Source organism: Gouania willdenowi, unplaced genomic scaffold (genome assembly GCF_900634775.1).
Source record: "Gouania willdenowi unplaced genomic scaffold, fGouWil2.1 scaffold_55_arrow_ctg1, whole genome shotgun sequence".
NCBI classification, from domain to species: domain Eukaryota; kingdom Metazoa; phylum Chordata; class Actinopteri; order Blenniiformes; family Gobiesocidae; genus Gouania; species Gouania willdenowi.
Window position 1 is genome coordinate 1,301,649 of NW_021145219.1, and position 27,823 is coordinate 1,329,471.

Genomic DNA, 27,823 nt, shown 5'->3' on the forward strand with positions numbered 1-27,823 from the left:
AAACTGAAGTGTAAAAAAAACCCCAATAATAAATAAATGTCTTCCTGCTGTATAAACTACAGCATATGGCTTTTGAAAATGTGCTTTAATGCAATTTTCATCATTAAATTAATTATAAAGTAGGTAATACATGTATTATATCATGTTGTAGTGTCATCAAAGTCACAGCACACAGATGAACTCCTATTGATTATACTATATTATTTATTATAGATTATACTATTGATTATACAATACACAGGATAGGAAAGTAGATAAGAGGGACTATTCGAAAGCAGCCCAATTTTTCCGGCTTCACTAAATAAGAATCTTCTTTGTAACATTTCAGTGTTCTCTGATAGTATGAAAAAAGAAAAAAGGACAAATGAAAGAAAAAAAAAACTCAGTATGAATCTTTCTTACGGACGCCGCTCACACTGCGCATGTCCGGACATCGCGCCACACGTGGTTGGTGTAAACCACGACGCACGCTCACTCAGTCCTCGCTTCAGTAATGGCGGTCGACGGTGGCAGCACCTCGCTGCATTTACCCTGCGTTTTTTCGCCCAAAGCCCGACAATATTTAGCGCTGTGCGCCCAGGATGGTAAACTACGCGTTTGGAACACAGACAGTAAAACTCTCCATCAAGAATACGTGCCTTCTGCTCATCTGAGTGCCACATGTATGTGCATAGCTTGGGGACCATGCCGGACAGTCAAGGTATGCGCTGCTAGCTAAAGCTATAGCAAAGGCCTGGGAATACAGTTAGCTGTTCTCTATCACATACCCAGTTTAAATGGTTTCTGACTTCACAAAAGAAACTAACACAGCTTCAACCATTTTACAGATGTTTTGTAAAAATGTTGTTTAATCGGATTTGATTAGCTTGCGAGCCACGTTAGCATGAATGCTCTCAGCTGCTACGTACGAGCGCACATGCTCGTCCCACATGTGCTGAGAAAACAAAGGCCACAATCACTACACTTTTAACTTAACTTTAGTTCGATCATTCTGGAATCCGTCATTACTACTTATTGTTATTCTATATAGTTAGTGAAGGAATGCTGCTCCACAAAGCTGCTTTTAAATGCATTGCTTTAGCAAGTGAGGGTTCAAGTGTCATTTACTAACGTGTTTTAATATAATAATAATAATTAATTACTCAAGAGTTGGTTATCAGTGTTAATATTTTAGATGTGACAGTTTATTGTTACCTTTTCAAGTAATACATTTTCTTAAAGGTAAAAGATGTACATTTAGTATTTGGATTGAGGGACAGGGTGAACGTTTAGTGCTGAACTAATCTTTTAATATTATGTAATTGTATTGGCAAATTGATAGGTGGATTTAACAAAAGATTGTCCTGTTGTTGTTGCAATTAATAATTAGTGGAATACATTGGACATCCTAAAATTGTTTATCAACGTAAATATTAGATATTAAGTTTAATGGTTATATTCAGACCCCACAGCACATTTTCCATTCTTAAAGTGCTTGATTTGGTTTGTTCAGAGCTGGTAAATTAGTAAAAACATGACCAATTACAGATAGTTTATATAAAAACTGATATTTTAATTACTTTCATTCCTTTTCAATGCAAAGCTCTTGTTTTAATGTGTTTTATTGATGTATTTTCAGGAGGGACCTCAGAGGAAGAAGAGGAAATCAGAGACAGTGGGTGTGGAGAAAAAGGCAGACCTGCTGGCGATGGGAACAGCAGCTGGTACTGTGCTCATCTACAGTACAGTCAAAGGGTCACTGCACTGTACTTTGGTGAGTCCTCATCCCCTCTGGATATCACTCAATGTTCATTATTGTCCCACTGATTAAAGCTGCTACCCCTGATCATTTTATATAAGATCATACTGTCGGCCTGATTCACAGAGACGGATGCATAGAAGTGTTTACTCCACTCTGATTTTACAGGGAATACTAGCAACTAGGAATGTGCGATATTTTAGCGTTTATGATTTATCGTCAAAAACATTCTCACCAGTAAGAATGTCATCCCACGATATAAACCATAAATTCCTATGTCGGAAATTAGCTAGGGCCTTAAGCCATTTGTTCCTTAAGTTAGCCAAGAATGCCGCAAAAAAAGTGTTTCATGGGCCAAAACTGCCCGTTTGTTGTCAACAACTTATTATTCTCTGGAGCGGAACACTGTTTACGGAAGCTTCACGGTGTCCACCGCCCCCGCACACACCGCTGTCTGTGTGAGGTGCTCGGCTCAGTCTACTTGAAGGTGCCGTGCTGCGATACATCATTGACCGCTACTTGGTTAATGCCAGATAACCATCCAATTCATTCAAGCTCCTCCGTCAGATCCACCCAAAGTTCTACAAACACGGGGACAGGGATGAACCTGCAGCTAACGCTAACCACTCCATATAAGGAGTAGACCAAGTAAAAAGAACACGTCTTACTGTTATAAAACTACAGAGAGCCATCGATTTGTTTATGGTCACATTTAACACTTGTATGGAAGGATAAAAGCTAACTGTCACACTATTGAGATTTTTACACTGAAATATATTGAATGATTAAATTATCAGCTTAATCTGGTTGAATTATAGGAAATCAGAAAGTTGTTTACTAACCATAACTTTATGTATCTCATTATCAGATAAATGAAACAAGATTCAGCAACAGTAAAAACACTAATTAAATTATTTGTGCTTCTCATGTGCCTTTTTTTTTTTTTAAAAAAATTAATTTTAAGTGAGGAAATGAATGAATTACATACAGTAACACTAATCGAGTGACCCACATGCACTAATATATTCCATAAAATATGAGCTCTTTGAGTCAGCAGCTATTGTATCCTTTTTAAATGTGTCACCTAATTCAAATGATGAACTCATCATCAAGCTCTGCAGAAGCCTGATAGCGATCCTGGTCATTTCAATCAGGTGTGTTGGAAGAGGGAAGCATCTAAATCATGCTGGATAGTGGCTCTTGAGGACCAGGATTGGCCACCCCTGATGTATTCGAATGTATTTGTTTGTAAGGAACCTGTTTACACTTTAAGTTGGAAATTGTTATTGGGATATTTTTTTAGTTCATATCATTAACAGTAGGGATGGGCGATAAGTGCTGTAAAAGGCCGGAGAAGAAGGAAAAGAAGCGATCAGCCCTTTCTCTCTCTCTCTCTCTCTCTCTCTCTCTCTCCTGTCACTCAACTCCGTAGACAGACACAGTCACGTTTGGTGTGAAGCACTCTGAGCCTTACGTCATATTTTTTAATTAGTTACGGTAATACCATATACCGCGGTAAAACAGGGAGGAGTTTTGACAGTATCATTGGATACCGCCTAAACCTCTCTATAGAACAAGAAATTAGAGAAAGGGGGACTTGAGCCAAAAAAAAGTGTGAGAACCACTACTCTATTAGGTCATCAGATGTGTGATGGGAGTAGTAAAATTGAGCAGTAATCGTTTTTAATATCTAGCATTGTAATGCTGAAAGATTAACCTTAATCCATTGATATTGACGTTTTCACTCCTGCGATAACCTAGCCTTAGATGCTGAGGTTTTTTTTTTTTCATCTTCATCATAAGGCTGGGCGATATATCGAGTTTTTAATAAATATCGATATATTATATGTATATATAGAAGATATAGCACAGGCCTTAGTTAAAAAAGGAATGTTAGATCATTTGGAAATGGTTTGGCTTCACAATGTCACTGTGAGCGAGTGGATGAGTGTGTGTTCTGTAGAGATGCAGAGGTCTCTGCATGTTGATAACGTTATAAACAGGACTCAAAACAACTCGTTACTAGGGGTGTGTATTGCCTGGCATTTGACGATACAATTCGTAGCCCGATACATACGATACGATATATCCTGATATTAAAGTATGAGGTGATTATAGTGATTAAAAAAAAATATTATGACTTAAGAAACAACTAATCTGTAAGTGTGTTCACCTTCATGAGAACATTATATGAAATATATTTTATTGGCATATTTTACACTCAAAACATTGGCTTTAACATGCCATGTGCCAACAGCTTCAAATAAAAAAATAAATAACAATCTACCTGTGGCTTTTAAACCATTAGTGCATCTTAACTGTGGTATATGACTAGAACAACAAATAAATGCATAAAGTTAGTACTTTCTTTTTAGATTTTATTGAAAAAAACACAAGCAGGTCAACATGCCCAGGTTTCAGCACTTCTTTGTGCAGTTACAATGTCTCCTGCAGTGGAAAAGACTTTCCTGGTTAAATAAAAGTAATCGAAAAAAATAACATATATATATATATTTATTTTTTTTAATGAAAAAAAAAATCGTTTAAAATTGATCAGTGAATCGTGTGACGTAATATTGCGATATATCGCCGAATCAATTTTTTGCTCTATTTGTTACCATCACACTTAAAGGTGAGTATTTGCAAGGATGTTGCAATACAATTCGTATCACGATACGTGGGTCACGATTTGATATTATCGCGATATATCACTGTATTCTACTCAGTTATTATCAAAATTAAATGTAGCGATGAAAAATCAAGTTGCTGTATATGTTCAGAAGATATTGATCATTCAGAGGACAAATTGAGTCACAACTGTTTACTTCAAAACATCCTTTTTATTATTTATTATTAGTGTTTTTGCACATTTTCACTAAAAAAAGAAAATGCAGTGTTAAACACTACCATCATAAAATAAAGTGCAACAAGTTTCTTTTCACTGAAACTACTGTGTCGAAGTCTCAAAGTAACCATGACAACATAATGACAGCATTGTAACAACTGTAAGTGAGAACATTAAGGATAAATCACCCTGAGTTATTGACAATGCACAAAAATAAAAAAAAAATAATATCCTATTGTGTCAGTATAAACACTGATCTGAACAAACTGCTTTTAATGTATAGCCAATTTATCTTGTAGTCTACATATTGTTTATTTCATTGTGTTTTTACTTAAGTCTATGCCTCTGTATTTTAACTTATTGTTTATCCCTGTAAAGTCTTTGAGCACTGTAAAAGCGCTATACAAATAAAATGTATTATTATTATGAAAATAAAATAACTTCATACATAAATATTACAGGCATTACTCACTGCCATCATAAAATCAAGTGCATCAAATAACCATTGCAACACATTGAAAGCATTGTAACACCACTGAAATATTGCACAAATATACAAAAATATTGAAATAAAAAAAAGTTTTTTATATAAAAATTAAATTTAAAAACAACACCCAAAAAATCACGTTTTTTTTTTCATTTTTCTTTTTTTCTTCACACCCCGAGTCACACTGCACGTTTATTGTATGCAGGGGAAGCTCAAACATTGTTTGTCGTTTCAAACGGGACGGTAACAGAAAAGTAACATAAAGCTCCGTCCATGCGCTCAGTACAACCCTGGAAGAAAGCAGGTCTGACCCAACTCTGACCTTACGTACCCATGCGGCCCATAAAGGGACAGTCCTCAGAAGGCCATCATTACAGCACTGTCTGTATGTGTGTGTGCGTGCGTGTGTTACTTGTAGTCACTGTTATATACCCTCTAAAAAGCAACGCAAATAATCACTGACTCCTAAATACAGGAGGATACTTTGCTCTGCCTGTGAAGCTCCGCCGTTTTTTGTGTAGCGCAGCGGTGCTCTGTGAGAACATGATCAGTTTTAATCATCTTCCCCTGCTCAGTGTTCAAACTGTTGTCTGCTAACTTAGAATAACTCAGTACTAGGGATGGGCGATATTGACAGAAAAAATGTATCCTGATAATTTCTAGTATTTATCACGATAACGATAAATAAAAACTACGAAGAAAAAAAATTCACAACTTAGTGTTAACAGGTTCCTTACAAACACAAATAAATCGGAATACATCAACACATTTAAAAAGGCTACAATAGCTGCTGACTCAAACAGCTCATGAGCTGATATTTTATGAAATATATTTGTGCATGTGGATTACTATTAGTATTATTATACTTTATGACAGTTAGACGTGTTCTTTTTACTTGGTCTATTATTCCTTATATGGAGTGGTTAGCGTTAGCACTTAGCTCAGTCTGTGTGTCGGTGGGTTTAGCTTAGCATATTTAGCTTTAGTTGAGTTTCCAGTTCATGATCGATGCTGCGGGTTCATCTCTGTCCCGGTGTTTGTGGAACTTTGGGTGGACATGACGGAGGAATGCATTTTTTTGGGGGGCATTCTTGGCTAAATTGAGGGGCAAATGGCCCGTGGCCCTCGCTAATTTCAGACATGGGACTTTATGGTTTATATTGAGGGATGACAAATTCTTGCCGCTGACAATGTTTTTGACAATAAACCATAAACTATAAAATGTCGCACATTCCTACTCAGTACGTGATGTCTTAGTTCTTTTAATTCCAGCCTTTTGTACACATTCACAGTCAGCAAGCTACCTCAAGTACAACAGTGGGAACTTCTGGTTTACAAAATAAATTGACATCTCATCAGACATCTCATCAGAGCTACCGAAGATAGGATCATTTAAATTAGGTTAATTTAAACTAGTTGTTTAAAACTTAATAACGCTGATCAGATTCAGTAAACCATTGATCCCTGAGAGGAAATCAGGTGACATTAATGCTGTTCTCATACATCTTTATGGCATAAATAATTAACAAGGAGTTGGAATAATCCATCTCACTATAACTTATCTACCTTTTAATTGTATCTTACTTTATTTTTGACATACATTTTTGTTTAATTATTAGTATTTATTTTGTTTCCTCACAGGAGTTAAAAACTAATTTCCTTTAAAAAATTATAAATATTTCTTACAAAAACGGAATTTAAAAAATTAAAGTGGTGAACTAAGGTTAGTTAAAAAATGGACTTGATTTATATAGTGCTTTATCACCACACTGAAGCAGTCTCAAAGCGCTTTACATATCAGCTCATTCACCCAATCACTCTCACATTCACACACCAGTGGGACAGGACTGCCATGCAAGGCGCTAGTCGACCACTGGGAGCAACTTAGGGTTCAGTGTCTTGCCCAAGGACACTTCGACACATAGCCAGGTACTGGGATCGAACCCCCAACCTTTCGATCAGAAGACGACCCTCTACCACCTGAGCCACGGTCCTAACTAAGGTTAGTTAGGGGGTAGGGATGTCCCGATCAGGTTTTTTTGCCTCCGAATCTTTTGATTTTGAAATTGGCCGATACCGAGTCCCGATCCGATACTTCTATAATAAAGATAAAAAGATAAAGAAGAGCAAAAAACAACTCCAGGATGTCCCTTTTTTATTTTATTCACCTTATTTTAACATTCTACCCTAAACAGAACACTTCTGTAACGTAGTTTGATCAATCAAGCAATAAATTAAAAGAAAATTCACTTTAGACTTTAGTGCATGATTAAATTATATTAAATGAAAATGTCGAATATAAAAATGAATAGTGCCTCATCTTAAAATACCCAACAGGCATGTTAACAAATAGAAAATAAGTGCTACAATGCTGTAAAGTAAGGCCAGTAATGTGCTTTGAGGAACTGCACTTTTAATGTTTAATCTCCTAATTTAGTTTCACAGATATAAATGTATGTTTTTCTTGATGAAAAGTATGACAACTTAATTTTTGTTGGCATTGCAGGTGCAGAGCATGTAAAGTATTAGCTGCTTACTAAATAAAGTGTGTGAGGTCTGCAGATCAGAATCAACTTTAATGGCCATGTAATGTATGTTATACACATGATGAATTTGACTTGGTGAACTGTGATCTCTCTAAAAATGTAAACTTTAAATAATAATCAACTAGAAAAAATATAAACAGTAGGTGAAGACTAATATGTGCAAAACTAAATAGGATAATATAACAAGATAATAATAGGATAATAGTGCAGTAGTGCAGGTGAACATTTAAATTAAAAAGTATATGCACATCCCACTGACAGTTTGTTCCAGGGTTGTTACATGTTTAGTTCCAGGTTATTTCACAGCAACAGGTCTGACACTGACTTTTTAGCATTGATTTAGCTGCATGTACTGCTGTAGGTGCTTGATATAGGAAATACTGCAGGAGATTGACTTAAGATGGTCTATTCTCACACACAAACATACACGCGCACACACAAATCACACAAACGCGCATGCACACGCAAACAAACACTTGTGCAGAGCAGACAAACGCCCTCAAACATCTGTGCGCAGTGCACACACACACTAGCATCAGGCTAGTTACCAGAGAGGCTAACGATACGTTTTGTCTCTTCCAAACAGAACAAATGTTGTAGGGATTTACCTGCTGTTGAACTCCTTTAAATCCCCTTTAAAATATTCTGGCCCCGAGTAATGAAATAACTGATGCATCCTTATATCCATTTGTTTTTGTTTAATCTTTATGGTATGGAATGATGTCATTTAAAATTTGGTTAATTTAAATTAAGTTGATCAAAATTTAATAAATAAACCTGCTCAGATTCAGTAAAACATTGATCCCTGAAGGGAAATTGTGACAATGCTGCTCTCATACGTATTTATATGACATCAATAATTCACAATGAGCAGTTGGAATAATCTGTCAGTACAACTTGTATCTTCCTTTTAATTGTATCTTACTTTATTTTTTAAATAAATTTGTTTAATTATGGTTTTATTTGATTTAATTTGTTTCATCACAGGAGTTAAAAATGAATATTTTCTGAAAAAATTTAATTTTAAAAAATTGATGTGGAAAACATGGAATTTGGGAAAAAATAAAACGTATATGCATGTATGGAATATTTAAAAAAAAAAAAAAAAAAAAAAAATTGTTAATCGAATTGCAATATCTGTCAGAAAAATCGCATTTAGGTTTTTTGTCAAAACTGTCCAGCCCTATAGCATTGTGTGCTTTTCTCCATTTCAGGATGAAGGCCACAGCGGTGGAGTGAACTGCGTCCAGTGGCATCCTTTAGACAGTTTATTGTACAGTGGCTCAGACGACACTAACATTGTAGAGTGGGACCTGCAGACGGGGAAGGCTCGCAGGTTAGTGTTGACCTCAATCTACTCATTTCTGTTTTTCCTTCCAATAAATGATATTGGTAGGTGAGGTTGTGATTCTTGTCTTGGTTTATCAGTTATGTTATTCGTTTTTAATCCTGGTTTATAAAGATTGCAGCCATGATGGTTTTAGGCTTATCTTTAAACAAAAATATTATTCTGTGGCAAAATAACACTAAATAGGGTTAATATTGAACCACTGTTAAGCTACACACTTGCTCCATCACTTTTAAGCAAAATTTTATTTTGCAACTTTTGCATGTCAACCTTTTTGTAGAATGTTAAATCTACTCAAAGCAAGTTTGCTAAATTGCTCGCATTAATTTACCAAAAAAAAAATGTTCTGAAAGTACCCTAAATTAAATGATTTTTTAATATATTTTTTTTCATTTAGGGCTATGCATAAATAATTTGGTTTGCTCTACTGGTGAATTGCAAGCTAAACTGTGTAATGTAAATTAAAGAATAATGATAAAATCATGATTGTGATTTTACAAACAAAGAAATCACGATATGAATGTTTTTCTGTAGCGCCCTCCCTTACACTGACTCAAACCTGCTGATGTTCACTTTTCTTTTTGTCCACAGAAAAGTTTACACAAGTAAAGTGAGGTCTGAGGAATGATAAGAACAAATGTTTTCCTATTTGACATTCTTTATTCCATGTTTCTGGGACAGTAAGTGGAAGGCTGACCGCGCTGCAGTGACCAGTGTGTGTGTGAGTCCTGATGGGAAGCTGCTGCTGTCAGCTGGACAAATAATCAAGATGTGGGACTTAAACACAAAGGAGATTTACAGGGTGAGTTCTACTTAATTTGTTTATTGGTTCATTAAAAAACATATTCCTCCATTTTACAAAGTTGGCCAAAAGTCGTTTATTCAGTTTAATTGACGGGGTTCACATATCTGGTTTGGTCTGGTGCTGTGGAAGCTCATCATGTTGGTGCTCGCCTATTTAAACACTATTTTTCACAAGGAGGGATGCCTGAATAACTTGACGTTTTACTTTAAACTAAAAATGAATAGAAGCACCACAACTAAATGTTTTTCTTAAAGCTAAAAATTTGTTTAGAACCTGAAAAATGTTCGGTTGAAACAGAAGAAATTCTCAATAATATATTGAACTGTTCGGTACGGCATCCACGGTTCAATATGACTTGTAAACCACGGTTTTTACGGTTTAGCGTACAAGCTTTGGGCATTGTTTTTCTATACCTGTGTGCCTTAGAGTCAGCTCGCAGGGATTAAGATTTCCTGCCATGTGAGTTAATAAAGGCTGGGATACAATGCGATTTTTTTATTTTTTTTATTGTTGTACTCAACGCTCATAATGCATGTTCTTACACTATACGGACCAACACTCTGACACGATCGGACTGCTCACGCTGTACGTTCATACGTGACATGTCGGGGTCTTGTTTATGGAAATGCAATGTACAAATTAGAAGAAAAACTCTGAAGCATCCTACGGTGTTCGCGATAGGAGTGTGACGATATGGCGATATATCGTGATATTTTTCCACACAATTTATTATCGATATCAGTTTTATTTTTCAAAACCTTTTCTGCTTTTTCACTAAAATGTGCAGGTACGTTTTCACAGAAATTACGATTGCTGATTGGGTGCTGGTCGTGAGGTGTTAATCCCTTCTTGTGACCCCATGTATACCTCACGATTAATTAATTAATTAATTAATTTACGACACACGATCTAGCAGAGACTCGCACAATCCCAAGAAATACACACACAAGTCGAAAATTGGCTCATAATGGGGCCAAAATTGCATAGTGTATGCCTGCCTTAAGATTATCACAATGCGCTAAAGTTTGGCGAGGCTTACTTCAATGGTATTTACTTTTAGCATGGTTAGCAGTGAGGAGCAGCTACGGCTGCAAGGGAGCAGTCAGCGCTGTGGGAACATTTCATTTTCATTGTCCAGTCTAATGACAAAGAAGAGAAAACAGTGCATTACTCTCAATATTGTTTACATTGCAGCCGTTTTCGGTGCTTAGCAATGTGCGCTTCATCATTTTTTAAATACGCTGGATCCACATTACCAAATAAATCGCCAGTTTAAGTTTATTACAGGTTTATATATGGAAAGTAATGCATTTTTTTTTATTTTTGAATGAATATTTCCCTTGTTTGTCCATGGGCAGCCAGGATTAAACGCTTGTCCTTTGGAAGTGTTTTTATTTTTTATGTATTTTACTAAGTCTTGTTTATTTTATATCATACAATAATATACACCATTCATAGGAATGTGTATGACTTTTGTTTTGCTTCAAAGTAAAATAAAACCTTTTAACCCTCTGGGGCCTAAGGCGTTTTTGCTGTTTTTTGTTGCGTTTGATTTTACTTTTATATTTCATATAAGGAAATCCATAAACCTTGCTTGTTTGGTATAGTTTTTTCAGGACAACCTCCCAAATGTGAATGTGAAGTATTTTCTTTTAGCACAGTGGATCTAAAACCACTATAAAAACTCAAATTTGAGTGGGGAAAAAGTAAAGTTTTTTTTTTTTTTACTATAAAAGTCACAATCATTTTTAACGAAATTCCAGCTATATGTGGACATTATGATTGGACAATGGCATTCTTCTCAACCAATAGGAAAAAGCTATAATGTGACGTTACAGCGTGGTTCTTTCTTGCTGCTCAGCACTTTCGCTTTCGTTTTAGACGCGCTCTTCCTGCACGGAGCCTGCAGTGATAGCTCAAGAAAATGTCACAGAAAAACACGCTCACATTTTCCCTCATAACTCCACTTGTTTTTGGCCCATCAACATGATTTAAAGACTGGTTTGTAGTTTGACATCCGCACTTTCAGCACGGCTTTTCCGCTACTGGCTCTTCAAAACGATCATGTGATCAGGACGCGCCGGCGTCAGCCCCAGAGGGTTAAAATATTCCCTTGCTGTTCTATAAAATTTACTTAACACTTTAAGGTCCCATATCATGCTATTTTTCACCCATCTCCATTTGTTCTAAGAACCCCAAAAACATAGTATTTGAGGTTTATTTTCCAAAACTGTTTTCCAGAGTTTTAGCCTCTGAAAAGTCACTTTTTGAGCAACTCTACACAGACAAGCCGATTTGTGGCCTACTTAAGCATATTCATGAGTGGGCGTGTTTATAGATGGGACACTGACTTCCTCCTCTCCGCACGGTGACGTAGGGCCAGAGGACGGCCCGCCCTCATCCCACCCACTCTGTAGCTGAGCTCATGCTGCTTTATAAACATGAGACAGAGTGTGGGGGCTGGCTGTTCGCTGGTTCATACATAGACCATAGAAAATGCATACATAGCACTGCGCGAAGGATGCTAAAATGCTCACTTTCTTGGGCGTGTCTGTTTACATGTCAATCAAGACGGAGAGCTTCCTGGAGGCGCGGCTTCTCCAGCTCAGTGCCGCATCAAATTTGTCATCAAAGTGAGAACGCGTCATCAAATTGGAGCGAGGTGTTAGGGCAGCCATTTAGAAAGTCTGAGCTCTGTTTGTCCCAGAACCACGGAGATATTTGAGACACACACACAGACATATTCCTTGCTTTATAGATAAATGATTGAAATATTTACACTACTGCACATATTGTCAGTGAATTTGTGATTTTTTTTTTTAATGCTTACAGGGCAGTTAACTAAAAATCACAAATAGGTACCTCACCAGTATCTGTTCTCATTCTATTGGATCGAAGTGCTGCATTTTACACTGTAGATCATACAATTTTGTTGCACAGATTGCAAACATGGGTTGGACAAAATGGAAAAGTAATGCAATGGTTTAAGTCCTACTTGGAGGAGCAAAGTTATTTTGTAAGCATTGGATACTTTCAATCTGACAGATTACCAATGACATGCGGGGTTCCTCAGGGCTCTGTTCTTGGATCCTTTCTGCTTAGCCTATATATGCTTCCTTTAGGATACATTTTACAGAACTGTAAGAGCTACGCAGATGACACAACCATATCTATCACTGAACCCAGATGACTGTGGTCCCATAGAAGTGTTGACTGTTTAGAAAAAGTGAACTGCTTGAGTGAAAACCTCCTTCAACTAAACCATGACAAGATGGAGGTGATTGTCTTTGGTAACAAGGAAAAGAGGACTGCTGTCAGCAAGTATCTTGAGTCAAAAACCTTGGTGTTCTGATTGACTCAGATCTTACATTCAGCAGTCAGATCAAATCTATCACAAAAACAGCCTTCTACCACCTAAAGAACATCTCCAGAGTGAAAGGTTTAATGACTCAGAAAGATCAGGAGAAACTGGTCCATGCTTTTATCTCCAGTAGACTGGACTATTGTAATGGTCTTCTGACAGGAATCCCCCAAAAGAGCATCAAACAGCTACAGCTGGTTCAGAACGCTGCAGCTCTGGTCTTAACCAGAACAAAGAGGTCAGAACACATTAGTCCAGTTTTAAAGTCTTTACACTGGCTCCCAGTCAGCCTCAGAATAGACTTTAAAGTTCTGCTGCTGGTGTATAAATCTGTGAATGGGTTTGGTCCAGAATACATCAGTGAGATGTTAGTCAGGTATGAACCCAGCAGGTCTCTCAGATCTATGGACACAGGTCAGATAGTGGAGCCCAGAGCTCACAGTAAACATGGTGATGCTGCGTTTAGTTGTTATGCTGCAAAGAAGTGGAACAAACTGCCAGCAGAGCTGAAGTCAGCATCTAATCTGAACATTTTTAAATCAAAGTTAAAGGCACTTTTTTCTTTACTGCATATGATTGAGAGAGATTTTTGGTCATGTTGTTGATGTAATGTGTTTGTTGAAGATTTTAATTCATTTTACTGATGATTTTAAATGTTCTTATTGATTTTAAACAATTTAATGTTTTATCATGTAAAGGACATTGAGTTGCCTTGTGTATGAAATGCGTTATACAATGCACTTACCTTGCCTTGGAATAATCTGACTGTCATTCACAAAAAAGTTGTACAATGATGACAGACGTCACCAAACCTGATGCTGTTTTTTTTAATAAAGTATGAAAGTTGTTATCTTTTTATTTGTCAGCAATGACTCCATTCTGTCTCATGTTCACAGAAATTCACTGGCCACTCCACAGCTGTGACAACCCTGTGCTTCGCCACCACGCGACCTCCAGACAGCAACAGCCTCTACTTCCTGTCAGGTGCAGCACACGATCGACTCCTCAGCGTGTGGTGAGTGTTAAAACTGCTTTTGTTCAATCGTGATGTTTATCTGTCTGATAATTGTTATTGATGCCGACCATCAGTCATGCAACTAACTTGACACCATTTTTTTTTAAGGCAAGTGCGGGAAGACGGGAAGGACAAAAACTCGCTGGTGTCTTTTACTCTGACAGATGAGCCTCGACACATCGACATCATAACATCCAACAGCAAAGAAGAGGTCAGAACGGTTTTGTTTGAAAAGTGTTGAAGACTTTGTCAAGAGTTATACTTTTATCAAGCTCACAGAATTGGAAGTTAGTGATGTCAGGGTTCTCACCAGGAATTTTTCACAGTGTAGGGGGATTGTGTGATAATGTTGTAGGAGAACATTTTCAAAATGATAACCCGTTGACGGCCAAGTTTTGTGAACTACAGTTAAAGCTTTGTTGCTGCCTTACTTTAAAGGCAAAAGTAATTTGCAGTAATGTCCCGAGAAAAAAAAGTAGTCGGCTTAAAAAAAAGAAAACTAAAACTTGTGGCTAGAAATCACTCCGGCAACGCCACCCCACAATTAAGGGGGTCGGGGGCATATTTATTTAAATGTTGACTGCCATAGTCTTGGTCGACCAAATATTGCCTTGGTTGACTACAGCCCTAATATTTTGTTGCTAAACTGTTTTAACATTTCCTCTGTGCAGGCGGTGAGGCTGGCAGTCGTGTGTAAGGACGGACAGCTGCATTTCTTTGAGCACTTTTTAAATGGGTAAGTCAAAACAAATGTACGCACACACAATGTCAAAGAGTAACTTTATTATTAAAAGAAATAAAGACCTTCCTGGAGAGTTCTTGTCACGCTTTTTGTATGCTGATGATACCCGCATTGCTGCAGTAATTTACATTCACAGCTTTTTTAATGAACAGGTGACAGTTTCTATGTAAACTTAAGGCTGGAAGTGATGTTCAAACTTCCCCATAGCATTTAGTGAAACACATGAATACTTGAGCAGCAGTCAAATCTTAAGGTTGACTTTTTTTGCCTTTGACTATAGTGTGCAGTTGCAGCGTAAACTCCTGTTTAACTCCTTTTCACTTTACAGGGGCCAAAACTGCACACTTCAGGTTAACTCCCTGATAAAAGCACTGGGACAATGGTTGTGGGAAAAGTGCCATTTAGGAATGTTCACCGATATTTAAAAAAAAAAAACTAAAATCCAGTAAACAAAGCAAAACGGCACAATGACATTTGTCTTTCTTGCTTGCCGTAGTAGCTCTGACACCGAAGTGTTTACAAGATTAATTCTCCGTCGTTGCTATTCAACTCATGATTTGGTTGTGTGTAGTGATAAAAATGTGAGCGAGCAAACACCGCGGTCAGCGCGTGCTTGTCTGGAATTGACCGTGTCGACAGAGCAGCCTTATTTCAACACATCTGAGCACTAAAGCTTCTTCTAAGCAGGGATTGAGATGGAGCATTTAGTGAAAACAGTGAGGTGTTCAAATTCATGTGTCCACACATGAATCCCTACACAGCAGCACGTTTCACAGAGATCCTCTGACCTTCATCAATACTTCACTTGGTCTGTAAGAAATAAGAATGGATGGAGAAGGCTGAGTAGCTATAACTACAGACATGCTGCTCAAAGCTACAGAACAGTTAGAGCTCAGACCATGCAGACGATGATTAGGAAATGAAAAGCTATGTGCTCTAAACATCAGCCACATTTGAACCAAACACAGGCCAAAATATTGGTGCAGTACTGAAAGAGGAGTTAATGAATGGAAAGGTCGAAGTATTAAAGCCCTAAGACTACAGATTTAGAAAGTTTTGTTACACAGATGAAAAATAATTTAAAAATGGATTGTTAATTTGTTTTTATGTTTTATCTGTGAAGCAAAATACTCCCACACATGGTCTTTCACTTTTACAGTCAAATAGTTTTTTCATGGGAATTTATTTAATTTATATTATTTCGTATCGTGAGCCCTACTGTATATCGTATCGTCAGTTAACTATTTCATTTTCTCTTTTTCACACCGCAAACTTGCTCTTTTCCAGCCTCACTCGTCCACCTCATTTTATATTCGATTTGAGCAGGACTGTTGACTAAATCACATTTTTGTATTTTAAACAAAATTGAAATGTATCATTAAGCCCCATCAATATTTTTAATGGACACTGAAGTATTGAGATAATGCTGCAATAATTTGAATGTCCTAAAATCACACTTGTGGTGTGACTAAATACAATTCACACATAGACTGTAATGTAACTTTTGTTATTCCTTACATTTAGGGATGTAACGATTCACTTAGCTCGCGATACGATTCAAGATACGATTCCCTCACAATTTATTTTACAAGATGGGACTCTAGACAAATAACTAAAAACTTTCCTTTATTTTTTGGAAAATATTGTACTATTTTCCTTTTAATTTTCATTGTCAAAAGAATCCCTTGATAAACTATTCAAAACAATGCAATTTAACTAAAAATAAATCCCGAATGAAATTAAGGAATAATACAAATGAAGAAGCCTATCAATTTAAATTCTGGTTCTATAGTAAACAATGCAAAACTGCATAATAATTTTCTTTTTAAAAGTGCAACTGAAAATGTATTTTGTGCCTTAACAATTTGACTTTAAAAAAAACAGTCATTGTACTATATTTACATCAGATATTTGTTTGGACCAGCAGAGGGCGCTGGTAACCCAGTGGTCGGTTGGTAGCTATTCTAGCAGTGAAGAAGAGATGCTATTAGCTCTGTTTGCTAGCGAGCAGACAGAGCTAATAGAAAAACGTGATTTTTACAGATATTCACGTAATATTACAGATATTCTTTCGGTGCTAAAGGGGTAAGGAATCATTTATGAACATGTTTAATAGTAGTAGGCAATTCCGCCTACGCTTCTGGACAAGAGAAGGATAAATAGACAGCGCCCTCTGCTGTTTTAAAAAAAGTACTTTGATTCAATTTTCAGAGTATCGATATGAACCGTGATACCTATGAATCGATTTTTAACTGCTTAACGATTATTCGTTACATCCCTACTTACATTTGATTTATTAAAATTCATATTTAAAAAAGTACCACTCAAGTGTAAGTACTGGTATAAAAATGTTTAAATAGCACCAAGTGATAGTCTTTAAATAATAATAATAAAAATGCTTATCCTGTGCTCACTGATTCTCAGGATAATCAATGTCAACTGGTATATTTTGGAACAATAAAGTTTAAACAAAGGCTGAAAGTGTTCCATCTCTTCCTTTAGGCCGTGTAAAAAGCCTCTGTCGCCCTCATGCACTGTGCTGATGTCTGATACAAAAGAGTCCCCGATGCCCATTCCTCTGCTGGCAGCGGCTCTAACAACTGATCCTCGGACCGTCGTGCTTGCTTATGGGAACCACTTACAGCCCATGATGGAGAAAGTGGTGAGTACAAAAGGCCTGGTTCGTTGGTTAATTCCTTTTGGGACAAAATTTTTTTTTTTTTAGGGTATGCTATATTTACCTGCAGCTTATGATAAAGTTTTTTTTTTTTTTTTAACAGGAGATCAATACTGCAGAAAGACATGTTTGTTTGACCCGAGATGTTCAAACCAGCTTATCCCTTTCCATGGATACCACCGTTTCCAAGGTAACGACCTTGGAAATAGCTTTACTATTGCAACAACACTTCATCAGTAGGGTAAAACTAACCTGTCTCACGACGGTCTAACCCCAGCTCACGTTCCCTATTATGGAGCCTGTCATCCACTCTGACAGGCTCCATAAAGTCCTGTTTAAAATAAATGTGGTTTTCTTCAGTAGATGAAGCAGGACTTTTCCTCTTTCAGGTAAAAACCCCCATTGTCGACACCAAGTGCAGAGTGTTGGTGCCTGGGCTTCCTGGTCATCAAGCACCGGTTAAGGGAACCTCCCAGGGGTCAGAAAAACGGAAAAAACAGACGGCCACCAAAGAGGTGAGAGTTGATAACACGCTACACCATCTGCTTTCAGCTTTGACCCCAGATGACCTGATGACACCGTTTATACAACAGTTAATCATTACTCACAGAAATGATTCCAATAGACCTGTCCTAAACGATAAATCTAACTATTAAGTTTTCTGGTAACGATTATTTAACATTACTTGATCAATGCTACTATCCATACAATAAGGATCTCAAACTATCTCTTAACATTTCACCTTTATAGAACATTTATTTAAACACTGCTTTGCAGATCTTTGCACAAGAAAAGTATTTTCAAAATATCCGCTTGTGGTTTTTCATTTGAAAAATCTTCAACACTACTTTGTCTGTAAAGAGGAAACAGAATGTATATAAACATGAATAGTCACAGTAGCAAATCAGTTTAAGCACAATTCAATCCCAACCATGCACATTTATTTTAATATACTACAGCCATCTCAGAGACCTAACTTCAAAAATGATGGTTAAGGACGCTGGCCTTGTAATCAGAGGGTTCCCGGTTCAAGCCTCACCTGGGCCATCACTGTGAGATGTTGAGCAAGTCTCTTAACGCCGAACTGCTCCCCAGGCTCCGTAAAATGGCTGCAGACTGCTCCCCAGAGATGAGTTAAATTGCAGAGGACAAATTTCAATATATATGTGTAACAACATATATACATGACGAATAAAGGCTTACAGCCCAGTTTAATTAATTGTTTAATTAATTATTTGTTTAAATAATTAATTGTTTAATTAATTTTTAAATTAAATTAATTGATTAAATAATTTAATTAATTAAGTAATTAGTAATGTGACTACTAATGTTACACGTATTATTACTGCAAGTAGTATTAAACTGATTTTAATTTAATTATTTTTAAGTTGAGTCTGAGATCGCTGTAGTATATTAAAATAAAACATTAACTTGTGGATGTTTAATGGGAACAGATCTCTAGATCGTGGAATGTCTATAGTAAACAAGGTTCTCATCAAGAATTTTTCACTGCGTAGGGGGATCACGTGGCGTGCAAAAAATTTAAATGTATAACTCTCTGAAAACCAAATACAGTGAAGTTAAAGTTGTTTTGGTTTGTTGTTTTTTTAAATCATGCTTGGTATAGGTTCTTCAATAATAATGGTAACATTGGATTTTATATAGTGCTTTATCATAGACACTCAAAACGCTTTACAGAATTATGGCATTATTCTTTCACTACACACTTAATGGTGGTAAGCTACTATTGTAGCTACAGCTGCCCTGGGGAAGACTGACAGAAGCGAGGCTGCCATAGTGCGCCATCGGCCCCTCTGACCACCAACACTCACACGCTACATACTAGGCAATGTGTGTGAAGTGTCATGCCCAAGGACACAATGACATACCACTGGAACAACTGTCCCCCACTGTGGCACCTCAAATTCATAGTGGTCTCCCATCCAATTAGTAACCAGGCCCAGACCTGCTTAGCTTCCAAGATTGGGCAATGACAGGCTGGTGTGGCATCTAATAGATAATCACAGACACTGTAGAGACAAGAAATAACATTTTATTCAAAAGACGTGATTTTCAAATTTAAATGAGGTAAGATGTAGAGCCTGCAGTAGTATAGTAATACCCCCCCCCCACACACACACACACACAATTAACGTTGACGTATTAATGACTTTGACAACTTCGACACGTTGCTGCATAAAAACATATGTAGAATTTTATTCTAAACCAAAATGTTTTTTTGAGGAGAAAATGTAGCCAATTAAACAAATACTGACATTCCCTCTGCACTTTCTCCTTTAGACTTCCTCAAAGGAAGTGTTGAATATTCAGTCTCTAATTGGGTTGTACCTCACACACATCATTAAGCTTTGGAACCAGCAGTCAGTCAATATGAAAAAAAAAAAGACGACTTCTGCTTATCCAGAAATCTTTTTTCCCTGCAGATGTCAATAGAGGAACGTCTCTGTGAAATCAACTTATCTACAGCCTCCACAGCTAAAGGAGCTCCTAAAGGCACAGCCTCACTGCAGACAGATAACTTTGCTGTGCTGCTGGTTCAGGGTCTGGAGAGCAATGACGCCAACATCCTTAATGTAAGTCCTCCATCAACGAGCGGTTGTAAATTGTAGATACTGTGATTATCAAGCCTGTATTGTTGAGCCAAGCATCTAAAACTTTGACATTATCTCCAGATTTAGGATTTATTGAAGTTTGTTTAACTCTTACAGGAAGTTTTCCAAACGCGAAAAGAAATGGTCGTAAGGAAAACGGTTGCCCGGTTACCCCTCTCGGCTGTGTTGCCATTGGTCAATGAAGTGAGTTCAGTTTTAGGGGCAGCGGAATTTTATTTTTAATTGGTGTATTTCATTTATTTTTGCTAGACGTGGACAAGTCGAGTAAATATAAACAGTTTAGTTGTTGTTTTCTTTTTCTAGCTCACCAACAGGCTTCAAGGACATCCTTTCACGTAAGTATGAGGGTCATTTGAAGGCCTGCTTTAATGACATGCTCCTCTGCCTCCTCTGCTTTACAGTCTGAATGAATTTCTTTCCCACAGGGCAGTTCTCATGGTGAGGTGGCTCAAGGCTGTGCTGATGCACCATACATCATACCTGGTATCGGTGAGTCCCTGCCGAGCGAACTTAATGAGACAGCGCTGTAGAAACCCTTTGAGTTGCTGTCACCTTTGAAAAGCCGAATACAGATAAAAAAAAACATCATTAAAATGCGTCAAAGGCAGACGTGAAGCAGTGAGGGGGGCCATGCATGAGTGGGTGTTAAAATCAGATCAGAATTTACTTCTAATGAACTTCATACTTAAGTTTATTGTTTACATAAGCCTGAACAGAGCCTGGAGCCTGGGCCGTGCTACCGGTCTGTGTGTGAAAGAAAGGAGCACATGGAGAGATTGCTGCTGCGTCTTAAAAGCACAGGAAAACATCGGTCACTTTTTAACAGATTTAACCGATAATTTGTGACATGCCAAATCAAGCTGCAGTTTTTTTGTAAAAAAAACATGATTAAAAAAAATAGTTTTGGACATTTTTTGGATCGATACATAATTGTGCTGTGAAATATTGAGAAATCGCCAAATGTTACACCCTTACTTCACACTAATCACTGTCTTTCACCATGTTTCAGTACCTAAATGCTTCCTTGTGACTGAATGAGTGGAATAGTTGGCAATTTCCCATGCAGAGTCTGAATGGAATGAAGTCGAAAGTATGGCTTTGCTTTTTAGAATAATGATGCTGACGGAGCACCTGCTGAACCCTCCGCTTCATGCAGAAACATGACTGGTGTAAATGTTGCTTCACTCTTGAACAGTGTGCTGTAGTGCAGGGGTCACCAGCATGGTGCCAGCGGACACCAGATAACCCGCGTGGATCATGTGAGGTGCCCTCAGCACGTTCTGGAGCTCTCTTCGGAAATGAGCTCCATCTAAAATCTGATTTACTTGCCATTCTTCAAACACACACAGATAAAAACAGATGTCAGATGTAGTCAGTGCCTTAGTGGACTTACATACTATTGCACTTCATAAGTCAATATTAAATGACTCATCTTTAGAAAAGAAAACAGTCAAAAATGTAACAGGTTTTTAAGTGTCACAGATTTGGTGTGTGGGTTGTGAACAGTTCAAAATCGCAAAGTGGAGCTTCGTAAAAAATATTACATAATGGTTACATGTCTACGATTATTTAAAGGTATTAGTGGCTAGTAAAATAGGAACATGATAGGCGTAGGCAGTAATATGGTGTTACCATTTACCGCAGTGTCATGAAATAGCAACTATATCAGTTTTTTAAATTTACATGTGTCAAAATTAATCAATTTGGCAGTAGTATTAAGTGGCATGATTTCACTTTTTTATAAATTAACTTTGGGAGAATTTGGCAAAATATCAGGGTTCAATGTGTTCAGTATGATCGGTAAGCCAGTCAAGGGTTCAGACAAGAATAAAAGTATATCATCAGTGTAAAGGGATATCCTATGTTCTGAACCATTTCGCCATATCCCCTTCATATCAGCTCTACCACGTAGTGCAACAGCTAGTGGTTCAACTGCTACAGCAAATAATAGGGGCGATAGTGGACATCCCTGTCTGGTGCCACGTAACAGTGGAAAACAGGCAGACAGCAGCTACGTACAGCAGCTGTTGGAGAGGAGTATAACACTTTTATCCATGAAATAAATTTGGAGCCAAAGTCGAATTGTTTAAGGGTATAGAACAAATAATCCCACTCCACCCTGTCAAAAGCTTTTTCAGCATACAAGGATAAAACTATCTCTGGGATGTTGGATGGAGTGGGGTCATAGATGATATTAAATAGGCGTCGTATATTGAAAAAAGTGGCGATTTTTGATGAACCCTGTTTGGTCGTCAGAAATAATAGAAGGAAGAATAAATTCTAACCGATGTACCAGTATCTTGTCTAGAATCTCGCTGTCCACATTTAGAATGGAAATAGGGCGATACGAACCACACTCCAAGGGATTTTTATCCTTTTTGTGGATTAACGAGATAACCGCCTGGCGCATCGTAGGGGGAAGTGAGGAGTTGGTAAAGGATTCCTCAAACACAGGGAGAAGAGCAGGGGCAAGCTGGGAACCAAACCTTTTGTAAAATTCACTTGGAAATTCATCAGGACCTGGAGACTTTCCATTTTGCATTGAATTTATGGCATTTATCACTTCTGCTGTGGAGAATGGTCTTCCCAAATCTGTAGCAACTTCATGATCAATTTTAGGTATCTTTAGTTCTTTAAAAAATGAACTGAGTCAGTAGAGGTTGACAAAACACGTTACTCCATTGCCTGCTCGCTAGCGCCCCCCAGTTTCAATACTGTTTAAAAAAAAAAAAAAAAGCAAAACACTTATATAGGAGATAAAGATTAAATATCAAATATAATTTATTTAATGCCTAAACATGATTTTATGTCCAGCAACAGATGTTTAGGTGAGTTCTGGCTGCAAAAAAAGTGTGTTGTGCTTCAGCTGTCAGTGCAGTGCGCTCTCCTCAGAGCAGAGAGGGAACAAATTAAGACAAGCTTGCTTGAAGCACAAACTTACACTATCGAATCAATCTTTTTTTTTTGCACAAGAACATGGATTATCCTTATATTTGATACATGGATTATCTAAGCAGATCCACTGTCTCTGGTACCGCGGGCACACTCTGCACGTGTGTTTGATGTGCTGGTTTCCCCCTGCACTGAACCGATGTTAATAATATTGTATCAATTTTATATAGCGCTTTACAAAATTTAAATGTATAACTCTCTGAAAGCCAAATATAGTAAAGTTAAAGTTGTTTTGGTTTGTTTTTTAAATCATGCTTGGTATAGGTCCTTCAATAATAATGGTAACAATAATGCATTGGATTTTATATAGTGCTTTATCATAGACACTCAAAACGCCTTACAGAATTAAGGCATTATATTACATCTGATGTAAATACCTAATGTCTGTCTGACCTGTAGGTTCCACTTTTGCTTTGTCGGGTTCTGGTCAATGCTTGCATACGGTTCATATCATACAGTGAGGCAAAAAAGTATTTAGTCAGCCACCAATTGTGCAAGTTCTCCCACTTAAAATGATGACAGAGGTCTGTAATTTTCATCATAGATAGACTTCAACTGTGAGAGACAGAATGTGGAAAAAAAAATCCAGGAATTCACATTGTAGGAATTTTAAAGAATTTATTTATCACAGGCTGTAATAGCATCAGTTTATCATTTTACCAGTTGTTAGAGCTACTGTCTTTATCAGGGAGATAATATTTATTCATGGTGATTGTTTTCTGGAGTTTTACTGGGATTTTTACCAGTGATTAGTTCATATCTCCCTTGCGCTCCAAACTGACACCGTAGCCACACGTATGAGTGTGTCACACACGTCACTCAGTCACATTAAGGAAGGTTGTGGTCATTATACGGGGTGGATTAAATAATGAATAAAGGATTGTTTTATCCCGTTCTTCTCATTGTTATTATCACATTATAAAAAAGTTTATAAAAATAGCAGGAGTTAGTGCTGGTCTCGAACGGTCTTGACGGAAAATCCCGAGTCCGAGACAAGACCGAGACCTTTAAAATTTAGTCTCGAGACCAAGACCGGTCTTGATCACCACAACACTAGTAATGTCAAAATGTGATAAATAAATGCCAGTAAGTCTGAGCTATGGTGGAGTAATGAGAACTGTACTGTGTGATATAAATCAAAGTGAAGTGGTAGAAACAATGGAAAATAATGTTTCATGCATGAGTTTTTTTCTATTGATCATTAAAAGGAACTATTTATATGTCAACAGTTACCTGACCTGGTCAGCCAGCTGGGAGTCCTTTATCACATGATCGAAAGCAGAGTGAGAATGTTCCACAAACTGACGAAGCTGCACGGGAAGCTGTACCTCCTCACCACACAGGTATGAGCTGCTCATTGTGGGCGGGGCCCACAATACGTAACATGAGTGAGGCTGTGTTCACACTGCAGGCAAATGTGGCCCAAATCTGATTTTTTCAAAACAGATTTAGGTCACTTTTATATGTGGTACTGCATCAGATACAGGTCTGATCTTTTTCAATGCGACCTCAGTGGCCATGTTTACATGGGAGCTTTAATTCCTCTTTAAAGCAGAATAAAAGTTCATTCCTCTTTATACTGACCTTGTAAACATTTAATTCCTAATGCTAATTTAATTCCAAATTAAACTTAAATCCGAATTTGGTAGCTGGTTTATTCCTTATTATTAATACATAATTCCTCTTTTTTATAAACACTTAATTCGCCTTTTAGTTAATTCCCGTCGTTCTGCGCATGTACGATATACCACATAATCCATGATGGCTGCCTGGACTCCAACCGAGCGTATTCAATAGGAGCCTTAAAATGGACGAAAGCATAAACATGCAGACTTTCACACAGATATTGATGTGGGACCTCCGCCAGGGTGTTTTCTAGTAATCTCTGTGAAAAAACGCAAATGATGTAAAAGTGGCACTGAATGAGTTAAGAGACAATGCTGCTAATATGAGAAAGGCTATAGTACAGCTTGGTGTGCACAGTCTTCAGCTTGTAGTGCATGAAGGGGTTTGTCACAGCCAGCTGTAAGTGATTCACTAGCCAACGGGAGAAAAATAGTGGGCCACTTTAAGCATTCCCCCAAGGCTTATTGGATCTTATAGGGTCTTGTAATTTATTTTGTATTTATTTGATTAAATTGTAGAATACTGAAGATGTTTTATGTTTAAGGTTAACATTGATGAATAATAAATGAGTCAGTTTTTCTCATACCTACTGTTGCTAAATATTGTTTTTTGTTTGAGTGACATCACTTGATCAAGCTTTTAACATTTCATACTACAAAATAAATAATTATTTTATTTGATTAAAGAATTAGAAAAAATAAAAGTATGTATGATTCATGCTAATGTCGGATCAATATCGGCCGATATGCAAGGCTGCAATATCTGAATCATATCGGAAATTAAAAGTTGTATCCGGACATCCCTAATGGTTAATAAACGAGCCCCCAAGTAAATTTCATATGTTATCTATTCTAATATAATAACATGAGAATAGATGAGTCTTTGTTTAGATCAGTGTCTACTGTGTAAATGGTGTTAAAATAATGTCATTTTCTCTTTCATCCACCAGGTGGCAACAAGTAACAGCAGCAACACAGTGTCTGACATCGACCACACAGCAAAGCTGGTGTATGAGGAAGGTGAGCTAACGCTGTTTTCTCCTCCATCTTAAAGTAAATAATAAACAGCTGCGTGCTATGGTCACGTTAATGTGATGCTGTTGAAGCGTCGACCAGCATTTGTCCTCGTGTCAGTTCACTTTCACGTCTCCTGGGACGTCCCTGCAGGTCATTTTAGCTCTTTGAACTAAACTGCTGCTCATCACAACCACTGCAGCAATAAATCACTTTAGTTTAGCTGAGTGAAAATATTTAGTCATTGAAGTTTTTCAAAAATTGATTCATAGGTGCTGGAATAACTTTTTTTTAACCCTAACCCCAGTGGTCTCACACTATAGTCTGGCGTTAGCAAAGTCAACTACTGCACCTGCTCAATGTTAGACAACTTACCAATGTCAAATCTGTGTGATTAGTGACACTCAACCTAAGTGGAGAGGGTTTGTCACAGTGTGTAGCATTTGCTAAGGTAAATGCTACGAATGTGATCATAATTGTAGAGTTCTTAGCACCACATGACCATTCCTGTTTCCCCGTGCTGATCAGTGCCTGCATTCCGTCACATATACAGATTCCTGTTGGGTGTCTGTAGAACTCCAGCATTAAACAATAACAACAAAGCTCTGATTATTTACTGTCACACATTTCCTCTGTACATTCACCTCATGGTGCTGATTGGCCCATGGTATCAACCCTCCCTCACTCACTCATAATGGAGTGAAATGTTAAAAAAAAAAGTGAAGAATTGATGTTTGAACTCAAGACGTCCTCCACTGATGACTTTTATCTCTGCTGGTGCTTTTAGAGTCGTCAGATGAAGACGAAGCCTCGGCTGATGAAGGTTTACCCAAAGAAGATTCTGATGTAAGTTTAAAACAGGCAGGAAACTAATCATTGCTCAATAGAACAAAAAGCAGATGTATCATCAAACAATGAGTGTTAAATAATAGGGATGAGTTTACGATACAATAATAAGCTCACAATAACAAAAGTATCTGTAATCTGTAATTCTTCTTAGTTATTGGCGTGTTTCAACCAACTTGAATAGGTGTATATCCCAGCTACTGTACATGTTTTATTTCATTACTTCCCATTCTACGCTCCCACTCAAAATCTGCATTTGAAAAATAAACATGACAGGTTAGGTTTACGCTACTGATGTGTTGTTGACTGTGGACATACTTCAACTTTTTATTATATAGAAAATAAAAACAAACGTATTCATTTTTGCGACGTTTTGTTGCACGATACATTTTCTCACTTTTATCTTGGATAAAATAAATATTGTGGTATTGATTCATCATAATAGATGAGCTTTATTTAAATAACACACAATGTCTTTGAGAGGTAAAATGGTCAAATCTTTGAAAATCCTTACTTTTTACCATCATTGTGTTTTTCTGGTACTTTTGTTGCTAATTTGTGACCTGTGTGATGATTGTGTGTCAGCACTGGGAAGAAGACGAGGTGATGGAGCAGAACGAGGGAGAATCAGCAGAGGAGGATTCTGATAAAACAGAACCTAAAGCCAATGGAGAGGAAGACATGGAGCATGAAAACGAGAGCGAAGAAGAATGAAACACAAACCGAAATCAGAGAATGGACTTTAAAAAATAAATATATAAATATACCAACATTTTATTTTCACACATTTAATTTTAATCAAAGAACAGAATAAAGTTTTACAAAATGAAGGGACATGTATTGGAACACCAGGACGCTTTCCATGAACACCAGTTAGTATGACTCGGCTCTTCTCCAACACCACGTTCCAGGTGCTCACGTCGCCTTCACTGTCGCGTGCGTTCCAAACCTGTTCCCGTGATGGACCATGTGCAGCTTTCAGGTTCTCATTGAGGGCAGGAGTCGTCATGCTGTGAACTGCAGGTGTGTCGCTAAACGTGTGTCGCTCTCCCTCAACCATCACCATGGTAACACGACTGCACCTGTAAATGTGTTTGTACAGCCCAGCCTTTGCAGACCTTTCTCCTGCTACAGCTACAGCTTCCCCCCCCAAAAAAATCCTCTGGATTAAAAGAATGCCTGTAAAGTC

The 27,823-nt window shown here is 37.4% G+C and overlaps 1 protein-coding gene across 1 annotated transcript; it reads left to right on the forward strand.

Moving 5' to 3' along the window:
- Positions 1 to 458: 458 nt before the first annotated feature.
- Positions 459 to 27,823, forward strand: wdr43 (WD repeat domain 43). The gene is made up of 18 exons (XM_028442579.1): positions 459 to 700; positions 1,619 to 1,753; positions 8,831 to 8,952; positions 9,646 to 9,766; positions 14,027 to 14,145; positions 14,254 to 14,356; positions 14,817 to 14,881; positions 17,390 to 17,549; positions 17,668 to 17,754; positions 17,954 to 18,079; positions 20,009 to 20,158; positions 20,294 to 20,380; positions 20,501 to 20,532; positions 20,623 to 20,686; positions 24,379 to 24,492; positions 25,725 to 25,794; positions 26,576 to 26,634; positions 27,220 to 27,823. The coding sequence occupies exons 1-18, from the start codon at positions 494 to 496 to the stop codon at positions 27,346 to 27,348; spliced, it is 1,950 nt and encodes a 649-aa protein (XP_028298380.1). The 5' UTR covers positions 459 to 493; the 3' UTR covers positions 27,349 to 27,823.

Coding starts and splice junctions, on each gene's coding strand:
- wdr43 (XM_028442579.1), top strand. CDS start 494: ATGGCGGTCGACGGTGGCAGCACCTCGCTGCATTTACCCTGCGTTTTT. Junction 1,754..8,830: donor GGTCACTGCACTGTACTTTG/GTGAGTCCTCAT, acceptor TCTCCATTTCAG/GATGAAGGCCACAGCGGTGG. Junction 9,767..14,026: donor ACACAAAGGAGATTTACAGG/GTGAGTTCTACT, acceptor TCATGTTCACAG/AAATTCACTGGCCACTCCAC.